Source organism: Crocuta crocuta, unplaced genomic scaffold (genome assembly GCF_008692635.1).
Source record: "Crocuta crocuta isolate KB4526 unplaced genomic scaffold, BGI_CrCroc_1.0 scaffold13, whole genome shotgun sequence".
Classification (NCBI taxonomy): domain Eukaryota; kingdom Metazoa; phylum Chordata; class Mammalia; order Carnivora; family Hyaenidae; genus Crocuta; species Crocuta crocuta.
This window is the reverse complement of record NW_027530007.1, coordinates 2,502,758-2,517,314: the sequence shown is the minus strand read 5'-3', so window position 1 is coordinate 2,517,314 and position 14,557 is coordinate 2,502,758. Positions and strand designations below refer to the sequence as shown.

General features: G+C 50.1%; 1 protein-coding gene across 1 annotated transcript in view; it reads left to right on the top strand.

Annotated features, from left to right (window-relative positions):
- The window catches only part of PIK3CD (phosphatidylinositol-4,5-bisphosphate 3-kinase catalytic subunit delta), a 44,258-nt gene that overhangs the window by 20,062 nt on the left and 9,639 nt on the right, over window positions 1-14,557 (top strand). Inside the window, 3 exon segments of the mRNA XM_077763843.1 lie at window positions 11,132-11,304; window positions 13,897-14,125; window positions 14,128-14,342. Of these exon segments, the coding sequence (XP_077619969.1) occupies window positions 11,164-11,304; window positions 13,897-14,125; window positions 14,128-14,342 (585 nt within the window). The 5' untranslated portion in view covers window positions 11,132-11,163.

The following is a 14,557-nucleotide window of genomic DNA, read 5'->3' as shown; positions in this document are numbered from 1 at the left end:
AGAGAGAGAGAGAGAGAGAGAGAATCCTAAGCAGGCTCTGCAGTATCAGCACAGAGCCTGACTCAGGGCTCAGTGTCATGAAGGACAAGTGCATGACCTGACCCAAAACCAAGAGTTGGACACTTAACTGACTGAGCCACCCAGGTGCCTGTAGTTTTGTTTGTTTTAAGAGAGAGAGAGAGAGAGAATCCTAAGTAGGCTCCAAGCTCAGTGTGGAGCCGGACACAAGACTTGATCCTACAACCTTGGGATCATGACCTGAGCCAAAATCAAGAGTCGGACGTCCAACCGCCTGAGCTACCCAGGCGCCCCCGTGGTTTAATTTTGAACAGTATTTATGTGGTCATAGTAATGTAAGCACTGAAGTTTGGTTAACCAAAAATTATCCCAAAGCTATGTTCAGAAGATGGAGGAGAGGATGTGTGCATGCGTGTGTGTGCTGGAAAGCACAAACTCATCTTCTAAGTAAGAAGTTAAAATTTGAAAACCTGTATAAATCTATTGTTTTCAAATATTGAGATAAATACGCAAAGAAACAACTGCAGTCAGGGGTGATAGGTTTGGATGAGCTACTTGTTTGCTGCAAACATCTTAGTTTTAATTAATTTTTAAAATCATGCTTGTATAACTTTCATAGATAACAAAATTCTGAAATAATCACTATGACATTCATATTCACTCATCTTATGGCCGTTTTCATTTTCTGTATGCTTTCTGAAATGTTTTGTCCACAGACAGGCATTGCCGTGGTGAATGGATGTGCATTTTTTGTTTCGGTTAATGTGGGGGTGTTTGCAGTGCTGTGTAGTGTACACAGGTGTCATTTTAATGACTATATTTTCTCCTATTAAGTTAATTATGATAGTTTCCCTATTATTTTTGATTTTCTACTTTCACAAACAATAACATAAATGAGTACCTTAGTATATATCATTTTTCTTTTTCCTTTAGACTTGCTTTCTTAAGGCAGTTTCTGAACTTCCCATATTACCAGATTTGAGGCCATGGATCTTTCATTTGATTTTGGTGTGTAGTTTCAGGAGATTCAACTTGGCTGCATGCCTGTGGCCTCAATGGGTGGGCCATGAACTGAACATGATAATATTGAGAATTGCTTCTCGGCCTTTTGGCTAAGATCAAATGTGAACATGATAAGAGATGGTTGGGAGAGAATTTTTTTGTAGGATAGTTGGTTCATTTTTCTGATGACAGCAGAAGTCAGGAGTCTCTCTCTTTTTCTTTAAAAAAAATTTTTTTAAGTTTATTTATTTATTTTGCTTGAGAGAGAGAGGGAGAGCTGGGGAAGGGGCAGAGAGAGGGAGAGAGAGAATCCCAAGCAGACTCAGCACTGTCAGTGCAGAGCCCAATATGGAACTTGAACCGCAAACCATGAGATCACGACCTGAGCTGAAACCAAGAGTTGGACATTTAACCAACTGAGCCACCCAGGTGCCCCTCTCTTTTTTTAATAGAAGTTCCAGAGAATTGTACCTCTCATTCTTCAATGTCGATTTGTTTTTCCTCCACTGGGGATTTTTTTTTTTCATTTTTAAATATTCAAATTAAAAGTTACTGTTCTATCTTCTTTTAATTTTATTTACTTTTAGAGAGAGAGAGAGCCTATGTGGGAGGGGCAGAGAAAGAGGGAGAGAGAATCCCAAGCAGCACAGAGCCCAACGTGGGGCTTGAATCCACGAACTGTGAGATCATGAGCCAAAATCAAGAGTCAGATGCTCAACCAACTGAGCCACCCAGGTGCCCCAAAAGTTACTGTTCTATTAACAATCACATGGCTTCAAGGGGGACAAATGTAAAATGGGAGACAGTAAAAGGAAGAAGAAAAAAAAACAAAGAAAGAACTGAGGGAGGCAGAGTGGATAGACAGTGGGTGAAGGCAGCTTGCGTCCTTGGCTTACCTGCCAAGCAGACGTGGGGACGCCTTTTGCACAATCTCACATATTACTTTCTTATCACATCCATCCTCGGCCTTCGCCCCTCCCATCCCGTTTTCTCCTGTGACAGGAGCTCACGGTATCAGACAGTCCTCCAGACAAGCGCCTCCTTCCTAGTCCTGGGCACGGTTCTGGGGATGTCCGACTCGGCTGGCCTCCGGCTTCTGGAGACTTCCCTCCCATTTCCTTTTGGATACATGTTCCCCTTCCACCTGCCCACTGCTGGACAGTGGGCTTCGTAACAGAGAGCAGCAGAGGCACCTCCTGCGTGGCAAAGGCCTCCCCTTTGCTGTGGTGGACATCGCTTTCCTGGGGTGCGGAGACCCTTTTCTGCCCTCAAAACCGCGGTGGCCACTGGGGGCAGAGGATGCTGGTCCGGAGCCTCCTAGGGAGACAGTGAAGTGGTTTTCATGAAAGATTCTGTATTTTGGGAGAAAATTTTAGCTCATCTGTCCTAAAACTGCACCTGGTGGGGGACCCCGGACCAGTCAGCTTGCCTTCTGGTCTACGGCCTCAGTTCTTTGTCAAGAAGATTCTTTTTCTTTAAATTTTTTTTTATTTTTTATTTATTTCTAGGAGAGAGAGAGAGAGAGAGAGACAGTGTGAGCAGGGGAGGGTCAGAGAGAGAAGGAGATACAGACTCTGAAATAGGCTCCAGGCTCCAAGCTGGCAGGCAGCACAGAGCCCGACGCGGGGCTCGAACCCACAAACCACGAGATCATGACCTAAGTGAAAGCCAGACGCTTAACCGACTAAGCCACCCAGGAGCCCCAAGAAGATTCTTAAAGACAGGAGGTTTCAAGGCTGGGTTTCTGGGATGCCCCTTCCTCGGTTGTTAAGAGCAGAGGATTCAGATGTTCTGTGGCAGTTAGGGCCCAACCTCTCTCTCGTGAATCTAGCCCTGGCCTAACTGCTTTCCGGCTTCCATTTTTGCCTCTCTCCCTTCCGTTTTTCTCACTGTAGCCAAAGCCGTTTTTGTAAGGCACAATGTCAGGCCATTTCAGTCTCCTACTTAAAACCTTCCAGTGGCTTCCCACTGCAGCGATGATAAAACCTGGCTCCTCACGGTGGCCACAAGGCCCGGCAGGCCTCACTGTCGATCCAGCCATCTCCCCTCCGGTCACCTGGTCTCCTGCCTCAGGGCCTTTGCACTTCCCGCTCCAGCTGCCCGACCCCTGTGTCATGGATCTTTGCCTGATCTTTCTCACCATTTGGGCCTCAACTCTGATATGACCTCATTCGAGCACCCTTCCTTGACCCGCCATCCGAAAGAGACCCTCCGTGCAAGCCCCTTATATGACAGTCCATCTCTTTTCTTCTCTGAAATCAGCTTGTTATTCATTTTGCTTTTTGTTTGTTTTTGTTTTTCTCCTGTTAGGCTAAAAAGCCTGTACGAACGGGGCTGGTGCCTGTCCCATTCATTCCCTGGTGGGCACATTCTCTGATGCTCAGACAAATACTTGTTGAATGAATGAATGAACGGGATTGGCACCCCGCACACTCTGGGGCTGAAAAGGGGCCCCTCACGTTCTTCTTCCCGAGGGTCTCCGGGAAGATGTGGTTATCGAATCATCTGGGCTTTCCCCGGCTGCCAGAGCAGGGCTGGTTTCTAGAAAGCTCCTTTAAGGCAAACACGCAGGAGCTCCGTTGGGAAGTGGGGCCTCTGGGTGAAGCACCTTTGGAATTTGCCTCTGAAGAGCCCGCTTCCCACATCAGTTAGGCAACAGCAAAAACATCCATTTCGTTCTCCACGGAAGAGTCTGGGAAACGGAACACTTACCAGAAGGGCTGTTTTGAGGCTGAGAAATACCTGAGAATAAGCCCAGGTCAGGAGGCCCAACCAGACTGTGCTCTGCTCAGTGTCACGCGGAAGGCCAGCCGTGTGGCTCCCTGTCCTTCGTCAGCGTGACTGCTGGTGTCATAAACCTCCCAGCCGGGGCTGGTGGTAGATGTGGGACAGTGTGTGTAACCGCCTTCTAGACGTTTCTGAGACCCCTCTTGAGCTATTTGGGTTGTGACTTTCCTAGAGTTCAATGTTCTGTCCCCGAGTTAAAAGACCAGGAGCATCTCTGTCTCTGGACAGAATCGTGACAATGACCCCTGGGGACCTTTGGACTCTCGCTCCAGAGCAGCAGGCGAAGGTCATGGCGCGTCTTAGCCAGGCTCCCTCGGGCAGGAGGGGGTTTAGTTCTCAGATAAAGCAGGACGCAACTTCCCTTCTCCCTGCGGCTTGTCCCCTGCACGGAGCCTGCTGAGAGTGACTCACGTGTTCCCTGGGGAAGCGGCTCCCGAGGGCATGTGACTCGAGCGCCAGAAAGCCTGTCTTTACATCGACGAGTGCCGGGCAGCGCCTCCTCCGTGGAGCGACAGGCGCATCTGCAGTGGTCACTAGGAGGAAGGGGAACCCTCCCGGCCCGGGAGACAGATGCTGGCTCGCAGCCCGAACTAACATGCCGTTTCAGACCTGCAATTTCAGAGAAATGAGCGGATGCTTCAGGAGTCCCGAGCTCGGCACGAGCCACCGGCCAGCAGGTGTGCCAGTCCGGGGGGGTGGGGAGCGGGGGAGGGCTAGTCGACGGGCGGCCACCCCGTCCCCAGTCTGGGTCCCCAGTCTGGAGGAAGCACCGTGGCTCTGACCTACTACATCCTTTGCCCGCCCTCCTCTCATAGAAATAAACAGGGGCCCTTGTAGCCCTGGCTGCTGGCCGGGAAGGACGGGGCGCTGTTACGAAATCTTGGGGGAAACTCCCCCGGTGGCTGCCCAGGACCAGAAGGTCAGACCCCTCAGACCTTCACAGCGGCAGAGGCTGCTTCAACCTTGGGCCAGAGAAGGTGCGTCTGACTGGCCACTTCCCAGCGCGGCGGTGGAGGGATGATGTGGGCCCACGGCAGTGACCCGCCGCCATCCACGGCTGTTCCGGGGACCGTGCTGGCGGGAAGTGGGAAGTGAAAGGGCTTGCGTGCCTTGTTGAACGGTTTTCTTTGATCTTGTATTAATGATGCAGATGTGCACCCGGAAGTGGGCCGCAAGAGTCTGGCTTGACTCAGAGCGAGGAAGGATTGCTCGTGGTTCATCTTTGGTGGATGCCACTCTGGTGCCCCAAAGGTGGTCCTGGCCCTCTCTTACCCGCTGTCTCCAGGCCGTCTCATACACCTCTGTGTGCGTAGCCCGCTGACCCCAAATTATGCCTCGTGAGCCCCAAAGACGTCTCCCCTTCGCTCCACGCCTGGGACTGCTCCCCGGCTCTCACTGCGCAGCTCAGGTTCCGTGTCTGAAATGGACACCTTGCTGTTCTGTTGCCCCCAAATCTGCTTCCCCCCCACACTTCCCCATTCCAGTGTCCCTGGGATTTCCACCACCTTCCAGCCTCCCAAGCCCACGCCTGGCTGTCATCCTTATTCCTTCCCCCACGACCCCCCTGTCATCCGCCCGAGCTCCTAAATAGATCTTGCAGGGCACCCAGGTGGCTCAGTCAGTTAAGCATCTGACTCTTGATTTCGGCCAAGGTCATGATCTCATGGTTTGTGGGCTCAAGCCCCACACTGGGGTCCTTGCTAACAGTGCAGAGCCTGCCTGGGATTCTCTCTCCTTCTCTGGCTGCACCTCCCCTGCTCGTTTTCTCTCTCTCTCACTCTCTCTCTCTCTCAAAATAAATTAACTTCTAAAGATATTTGAAAAATATGTCTTGATTCCCTGCCTTTCTCCTCACCAGGGGCACGAAGCTCCCTACCTCCCCATGTGCATGCTTGCTTCTTCCCGGTTCTTTCACACTGGGGCCAGCAGCATCATTTTGGACACAGATTGGACCCCTGGCTCCTTTGCTAAGACTGCCCGTCACTCTGACACCCAGGCATCACCCCTGCAAAGGCTCCATAGGACTGGGTCTCTGCTGACTCCTCAACCCGTTCTACCCCCTTCCCTTCCCTCCCTGCTCCACTCACAGGCTCCAGCGGCAGTGGATTGCTGTCTGTCCTCCCTGGACGTGGCTGGCATGGTCTAGTCCTCTGCTCTGGGGTGTCTCCTCGGAGGGGCTTTTCCTGGCCTCCCTATAGGGTTCTCCGTCACATCGCCACTTGGCACGCTGCCTTCACCGTGTCGATAGATTGTGATCCTTCTTCCTACCCACCGTGTGCTTGGGTATTAGTGTCTCCCCAGCTGGCGTGTAAGCTTCTCCGCTGCCGTCTCCCAGTGCCTTGCATGACTCCTGGCACTTAATAAACACTAGTTTAAACTAATATGTCTCGGACTGAGTCATATGTACAAATATCAAGTCCAGTAATACACAAGTGCCAATTATTTCCATGAGATGAAGTGACCAACAGTGATTGTGAATTCCTGTATTCAGATTCAGGAAATGAGTTGGGAGAACCCGGGATCCTCTCTCTCCTTTCTCTGCCCCTCCCCTGCTCGTTCTCTCTCTCTCTCTCTCTAAATGAGTTAACTTTTTAAAATATTTGAAAAAATAGATCTTGATTATATAGTTGGGGAAGTATCTAGAGGGCTTGGCAGCCAGTGAGCTCAGTGATGTGGCTGCCGAAGGACTTCCTTGGGGGAAAGGGCTGATCTGCTCTTAGGCTAAGCATAGGGGTCTGGTACCCAGAAAATTCTGCACTTGGCCCATGAGGTCCCATCCACAGCATCTTGTTTTCTCGAAGGACCAAACTTTGGCAAGAGTCTAAAAACTGCCATAGGGAGAACAGTCAGAGGTACTGAGGCTGCCATCCAGCAGAAATAGCCATCAGATGACAACCCTGTGTGCCTCTAGATGGCAATGGAAAGCTCAGGCTTTTAGCTCTCAGAGGCAGGCCAATTTCCAAGGAAAGAACTTGCTAACACTAGGCACTTCCTAAAATGGAACACGCAGCTGCAAGTAACACACACACACACACACACACACACACACACAAGTGCTCTAAGTTAAAAAAAAAAAAGGTAGGGGGCAAGGGGAGTTTTTGGCTGATAGAACTGAAAAGTCAGGGATAGAGTTTAGCCTCAGGCATGTATGTCTCCATCCAAGAACCCAAGGGTGTCTTCAGGACCCCACTCGTACTCTTTACGCCAAGCCCTGCTCTCCTACATGGTCGTCTTTTCTCAGACCCCACCCCTAAGGGCAGCAAGAGGTGGTCACCAGCAGCCTTGGGTGGCTATTCCTTCCTGCCCCCCAGGTGGAAATCCGCCAAAGAAATCCGGATGAAATTTCTTTCAAACCCACCGGACTGACGACATTCACAGGCTTATCCTGGAATCACTGTAGACCGTGATCGGCTGGGACTAAGCCCCTTTCCGGGTTCCAGCCCAACCCCTGTGGCCGGGTGGGTCTCCGGCTGTGTGAGCGGCCAGGAACTGAGTCAAGCCATCCCGAACCACCGGAACTGAGGGCGTGGGGGGCTTGTGAAAAGTCTCCGGCTCCCAGGTGAAGGAACTGAAAATCGCCAGCACCCAGAAGCCCCTTTCTCCTGGGGTACCTGCCCTTCTGGGGGCAGCCCTGTCTCTTCTTCTGCAACACAGATTAGTTCAGCCTGTGTTTGTTCTCTGTATCATTGGAATCACAAGCCCATCTTCTCTTGCGCCTGACTTCTTTCATTCAGTCTTATGTTTATGAGATTCATTTATATTGTTGTGTGCATTTGTAGATCGTTCTTTTTCCTAGTTCTATAAAGTTCCGCTGGGAGAAGATACCATGATTTAGTTTCCCATTATACTGCTGATGAGCATTTGGGAAGTTTCCAGTTGGGGGCCACTTATGAAGAGCAGTGCCTTAGACACTCTTGTTTGTGTCTCTTGGTGCACACGTACTCGTGTTTCTGGTGAGTGTATACTTACGGTGCAATTAATTGCTGGGTCATAGGGCACACCGGCACCCAGCTTTCGTAGATACCGCCGAGGGTGGAGACTGCCAGGGTGGTTGTACCGGTTCGCGTTCTTGGAGCAGCGCGAAAGCCCCTGGATTCGTTGACATCTTTGTCCCGTACGTTGCAGAGAGAGGAAGTCTGAGCTTCATAGAAAGTTCTGGCCTGTTAGCAGCTGCATCTGGGCCCTGGGTCCACAAAGAGAGAGAAGGTGCCTCCTTCCTCCTGTCCCACCTCCGTCATTTGATTATGCCCCGCCCACACCATCCCGCCTTCCTGTCTTAGGGAGGAGGGGTGATGCAGTTGAAGCCTTCATTTCCGTAGCACTAAGGGGCAGGGGAGCAGGGGGAGGCCTTGGCGGGAGTCCCAAGGAGCTCGGGCCGCATGAGCTCATCCTGACCCTGGGATCGAGTGGCCACAGGTGCCCCTGACTTCCCGAGTGTGGCCAAAGGACACTGAGCATTAAGTGGGTTCTCCAGGATTTTTGAGTGTCCCCCACACTTTGAATCAAAAAGAAAGCTTTTGGCCTGGTCATTCTCAGAAAGAGGAACCCAAAGTAGGATGTGGTTTTACAATCAGAGGAAGTGGATCCCAGTGGTGGTAACAGGGTAGGCACGGGGTGAGGCGCCCACGTGCTGCCGCTCGGAGCAGATTCAGCACCCAGCCGCACTGTGGGGGGGAGGGCTGGGCCCAAATGGCAGAGCCCCAAAGAATATCCCTCTTAAACAATTCCTTTCAATTATTTTTTTAAAATGTTTATTTACTTTTGAGTGACAGAGCTCCAGCGGGGGAGGGACAGAGAGAGAGAGGGAGACACAGAATCCGAGGCAGGCTGTGAGCTGTCAGTGCAGAGCCCTATGCGAGGCTCGAACCCATGAACCACGAGATCATGACCTGAGCCAAAGCCGGACACCCAACCAACTGAGCCACCCAGGCGCCCCGTTTTTCAGTGATTTTTAAAAGTCATCNTAAAAAAAAAAAAAAAGTCCTCTAAATCTAGGAAGATGTGATCTTAGGATAAGGAAATATTTTTCTAAAGAAGAAAAATCATAAAACATAAAGGAAAATATTTGACCACGTCAACATTACAAGTTTTTGCTCACCAAAAAGATACCAGAAACAGAGTGAAAAGATAGATGATTTGGACCAAAAGAAGATATTTCCAATTTCTTTAATCGACAAAGGAACTGAATCCAGAGTATATAAAGCAACCCTATCAACCAATAAGAAAAAGACAACGCCACAGAAGAAATGGGCAAAATGTAAAAGCAGGCTATTTGCAGAAGATAAGCATTTCATGGATGATCAGGGAAATGCAAATTAAAGCAACAAAAGAGCATTCTGTAACCATCAGGTTGGCGGAAATGAGTAAATTTGATGAGCCCAAGTGCTGATGAAAGCATGGAGGTGAAGCCACAGACAGTGGCGGTGCCATTGCTAACGGGCGCCCCTACGTTAGCAAAGTTCAGGGTGTTGTCTGGCTGTCTAGGTCCTGTGCTGTGCACGAGGCAGCCCCCAGCCACGCGTAGCTCTAGAGCACTTGAAATGTGGAGGGTGATGGGGTGCCTGGGTGGCTCAGTCGGTTAAGCGGTTAAGCCGACTGGCTTTGCCCCAGGTCATGATCTCACAGTTCATCAGTTCCAGTCCCGCGTTGGGCTCTGTGCTGACAGCTCAGAGCCTGGAGCGTGCTTCCGCTTGTGTGTCTCCCTCTCTCTCTGCCCCTCCACCCCTCTCAAAAATAAATAAACATTAAGAAAAAACAATAAAAGTTCATTTAATTTTAATTCATTCAGACCTAAGAAATGGATACTCAACGCATTTCTTGGAAAACTTTTAAGTATATCTGGAACAATTTGAGTTTTTGAACCTACTTTATATCTGTAAATTGCATGAAATCTACAGATAGATGAGGGATTTCTGATGGAAATCCAGTGCCCAAATTGCAATGTGCTGTAAGTGTAAACTATACACCAGATTTCAAAGACTTACTGCCAAAAAAAAAAAAAGTGTAAAATAGCTCATTAGTAATTTTTTTGGTGTGATGACGTTTTGAAGTGACTATATTTTGGATCTATTGGGTTAAGTAAAATATATTACTAAACTTTATCTTTTTACTTGTTTTAAAAACTTTTTTAATGTTTTTATTTATTTCTGGGAGAGAGAGAGAGAAAGAGAGACAGCGTGAGGAGGGGAGCGTCAGAGAGAGGGGGAGACAGAGAATCTGAAGCAGGCTCCAGGCTCTGAGCAGTCAGCACAGAGCCCGACGCAGGGCTCGAGCCCACGAACTGTGAGATCATGACCTGAGCCGAAGTCGGACGCCTAACTGACTGAGCTACCCAGGCGCCCCACTTTTTATTTGTTTTTAATGTGGCTGCTGGCAGCCTTGACATTACCAGTGTGATTCCACATAGTTCCCTTGGACAACACTCTACAGATACTCAAAGTGAGGTGTATAAGGATATACATCGTAGCATTGTTTGTAAGAACCAAAAAGAGCAGAAGCAAACCCCGAGGTTCATCAACAATAGAAGGGGTAAATAGATTGTGGTCGATTTAAACAGTGAAATCCCACAGGGGTTCCAATGAATGAGCTTGAGCTTCGTGGATCAGCTGGATAAACCTAACAGAATGTTGACTGGCAGAAGCGATTGCAGAAGACTCACTCTTCATCCAGTTTGGAAGCACGCACAAATATTAGGAATTGTTCACGAATACATATTAATTTAATAAAAGTATAAAAACATGCACGGAAATTATAAACAACCAGAACGCAGGTGGCGGTAACCTGGAGCAGGGGAGATACTCAGAAGACTCGTAACTGTGTCTATAGCATTTTGTTACTGGAGAGCGGGTGTGACCGAGGGTGTTTGGTATGACTGAGATATTTCAAGACTGTTTGATGGCCAAAGCCACTTTTAAACCACTTGGTTTCTGGTTAGAAACTTTCCAAAAAAAACTGCAGCCTTCGGTCCTTCTCGAGTCCTGGGTTGTCTGACCAGAGACCCTGCCATCCCCCGTTTCTGGCGTGTGTTCCTGAGAAAAATGATTTGGAACGGGTCTATTGGTGTCTTGGATTTGGGCCACTGCAGTGAGGGATGCAGACAGAGTGAGTGCCTATCTGTGATGACAGATGAGATGGGGTCTGGGGACAGTAGGAGCCACCAGCCACCCCAGGCAGGACGAGATCCAGAGGGAGGTGCCCACGGGAGGGACTCCTTCCTGAACATCCTACTGCCAAAGGTCCTGACTTTCTGTTTTCCAAAGGATCCTTACAAAGGATTCATCCAGCACCCTTGCGGTGGCTCATTTTGCCTTCTCTTCCTTTTCAGGACAACTGGTGCCTTTGAAGTGAAAAAGCAGGATGCCCCCGGGGGTTGACTGCCCCATGGAATTCTGGACCAAAGAGGAGAATCAGAGTGTGGCGGTTGACTTCCTGCTGCCCACAGGGGTGTATCTGAACTTCCCTGTGTCCCGGAATGCCAACCTCAGCACCATCAAGAAGGTACGATCCCAGGTGCCTGGGGGGGCTCAGTTGGTTGAGTGTCCAACTTTGGCTCAGCTCATGATCTCACGGTTCTTGAGCTCCAGCCCCCAGTGGGCTCTGTGCTGGCAGCTCGGAGCCTGGAGCCTGCTTTGAATTCTGTCTCCTTCTCTCTCTGACCCTCCCCTGACCTTAGAGCTTGGAACTCAGGGGGAAAGACAGACAGACTCTCAGGCTTAGATTTGAGATCCTACAATACAAAATTTAAAAGATAAATAATATCTAAGAATTGTTTAAAAGCTTATAGTTAGAGGTGGCTCAGTCAGTTAAGCGTCTGACTTCGGCTCAGGTCACGATCTCGCAGTCTGTGGGTTCGAGGCCCCCATTGGGCTCTGTGCTGACAGCTCAGAGCCTGGAGCCTGCTTCGGATTCTGTATCTCCCTCTCTCTCTGCTCCTCCCCCACTGCCAGTGTGTCTGTCTCTCTCATAAAATAAAAAAGCATTAAAAATAATAATAAATAAACGTTTACAGTGAGTGCCCAGCTAGCATTTTGAATTCAGCTTTCCCTTTTATCAGCGCACAATAATACTGGCTAGATTCCAGTGAGAGCTTCAGGGCGTGGTTCCCATGGTGGCCTTTCCTTCTGTCCATGACTTTGCCATCGGTTTTGGAACCACACCCCATCCACGGCCACTTAAGAGAGTCTTATCTGTCTTCTCTCTTCAGAGCTGTCATCGCAGTAAACATCATCTTTGGAAATAGTTTTTAGTTTTGTTGAATAATTGTCCGGGTGGATTACTGAGTCAAAGGGTTAGACATCTGGAAAGTATTTGGTAGATGTTGTCTTGTGATCTTTCAAAGAGTTTATCCCACTTACGAAGTGTGGGATTTCATGGGTCACGCCAGAGAGCAAGACCTCGGCTCAGAATTTTAAAAGCTATACTTGGGAGTTGAACAAAAAAAAAAAAAAGGAAAGAAGCAAGGGACCATCTTGGAATTTTGGTTTTGTTTTGTTTCTCAATATCCCCTTCCCAGGAGATTTCTTTAAAATTAATTTTTTTCCATTTCAAAAGTGATATGGACACATTGATTTAGGAAAACTGGAAAAAAATAGAGAAAGGAAAAAAGTTACCTGTGAACCGAGCCCTTATGAGATAAGCACAGTTAACACTTTGGCTGATTCCTGTTTTCTTTTCTATGGAGTGTTGTTTTTTGTGATGATTCTGATTAGGGGCTTTAGGATCTTTTTTTTTTGTTTCTGAGTTAACATTATAACACCTTNGGAGTCACAGAATCTGAAACCGGCTCCAGGCTCTGAGCTGCCAGCACAGAACCCGATGTGGGGCTTGAACCCACGAACCACGAGGTCATGACCTGAGCGAAGTCGGACACTTAACCCACTGAGCCACCCAGGAGCCCCCAGGGTAATCTTATTTTTCTGAACCATGCATGCCAGCGACTACAGTTCCAACACTGCAGAGATGCAAAACACGTGGGGCTCTGCACACACCCCGGTTTGACTTCAATTTCTTCATACTTTTATTTATACCAGACACCAGATAGTAAATAGTCTAGGATCTGCTGACCATCTGCTATTTGTCTCAAACACTCATCTCTGCCAATGGAAGGCCAGAGCCACATCAGGCAGTATGTAAATGAGTGGGCGTGGCCATCTTCTAATAACTTGGGAGCAGGCGAGGTTTGCCTGCAAACCAGTTACTTTGGCAAATCCTGGTCTGTATCAATTACTATGTTTATTAGAGTTGTGGGGTTTTTTGTTTGTTTGTGTTTGTTTTTTTTTAAGAGACAGAAAGAGAGAGGGAGAGAGAATCTTAAGTAGGCTCCTCACCCAGCATGGAGCCCAACCTGGGGCTCCAAATTACTGCTGTGAAATCATGACCTGAGCTGAAATCATGAGGCGGACACTTAACTGATGGAGCCACCCAGGCGCCCCTATTAGAGTTGTTTGTATGGAAATGAGCTTGAATTAGATCTGCTGCTGTCTACCTTGGGGTTCCCCGCCGNGCCCCGCCCCCCCCCCCACTCACCATGTCCCTTGGAGTTTTCTGTTTCTGTTCGTACAGGAGGTCCCTAGATTCTGGGTCATGCCCCTGTTCTATGGCTCTGTGCTGATGGACCATAGTTATCTGTCCCCCATGGGACAAAAATAGGGCTGTTCCCTCCTTTTCTGTTTTCTCTGTGACTCTGAACACTTTTGCAGTAAAGCTTGACTATTAGGCGGCTCTCCCAGGGTCGCTGGGGACACCTTGCCCTGAGGACACACGCTGACCGCCTTAGCTGCCCGCAGCCATGGAGGGTCTCACGGCTCTCAGTTGTGCACCTTTTCCGAATTAGTTGCCAACATTTAGAACATCAGGGTGATGAGCCCCAGGACGATTAGCTGGAGGTCACGTCCGGCCAGCAGTCTCTCAAGGGTGACATACAGGGGAGACTGGGGACAGGATTTTAGCGAATTCCAGGCACCTTCCACAGAAGGGCAGTGATGGTGACCCGTGCGGTCAGTGCTCAAGGGGTCTGGGGAGGGCAGTCGTGCAGGGGGCGGGGGATCACCTCCCGGATCCCTGAGGCCTGACCGGCCACTGTCCCCTCAGGTGTTGTGGCACCGCGCCCAGTATGAGCCGCTCTTCCACATGCTCAGCGACCCTGAGGCCTACGTGTTCACCTGCGTCAACCAGACCGCCGAGCAGCAGGAGCTGGAGGACGAGCAGCGGCGGCTGTGTGACATCCAGCCCTTCCTGCCGGTGCTGCGCCTGGTGGCCCGAGAGGGCGACAGGGTCAAGAAGCTTGTCAACTCACAGATCAGCCTCCTCATCGGCAAAGGTGCCCCGCGTGCGCTGGNGAGGTGAACGACTTTCGCACCAAGATGCGCCAGTTCTGCGAGGAGGCGGCCGCCCGCCGGCAGCAGCTGGGCTGGGAGGCCTGGCTGCAGTACAGCTTCCCCCTGCAGCTGGAGCCTTCGGCCCGGAGCTGGGGGGCCGGCACCCTGCGGGTCCCCAACCGGGCCCTCCTGGTCAACGTCAAGTTTGAGGGCAGCGAGGTGAGCCCGCGGCTCCTGCCGGGGACGCTGTGGCCCGTTTGCTGCATCCAGGCTGCTGCGTCCAAGGGGCTGCTTCCCCGTGAACTTCCCAGCCCTCCGCCCCACCGCCCCAAATCCACTCTCCTCCCAGTGGCGCCCGGTGCTACTTGTGGGGCATCCACGCATGCGAGGGGCTCGGCCACGTGTCCCCTCGGGCAAGTCGGAGGAGAGGCTGA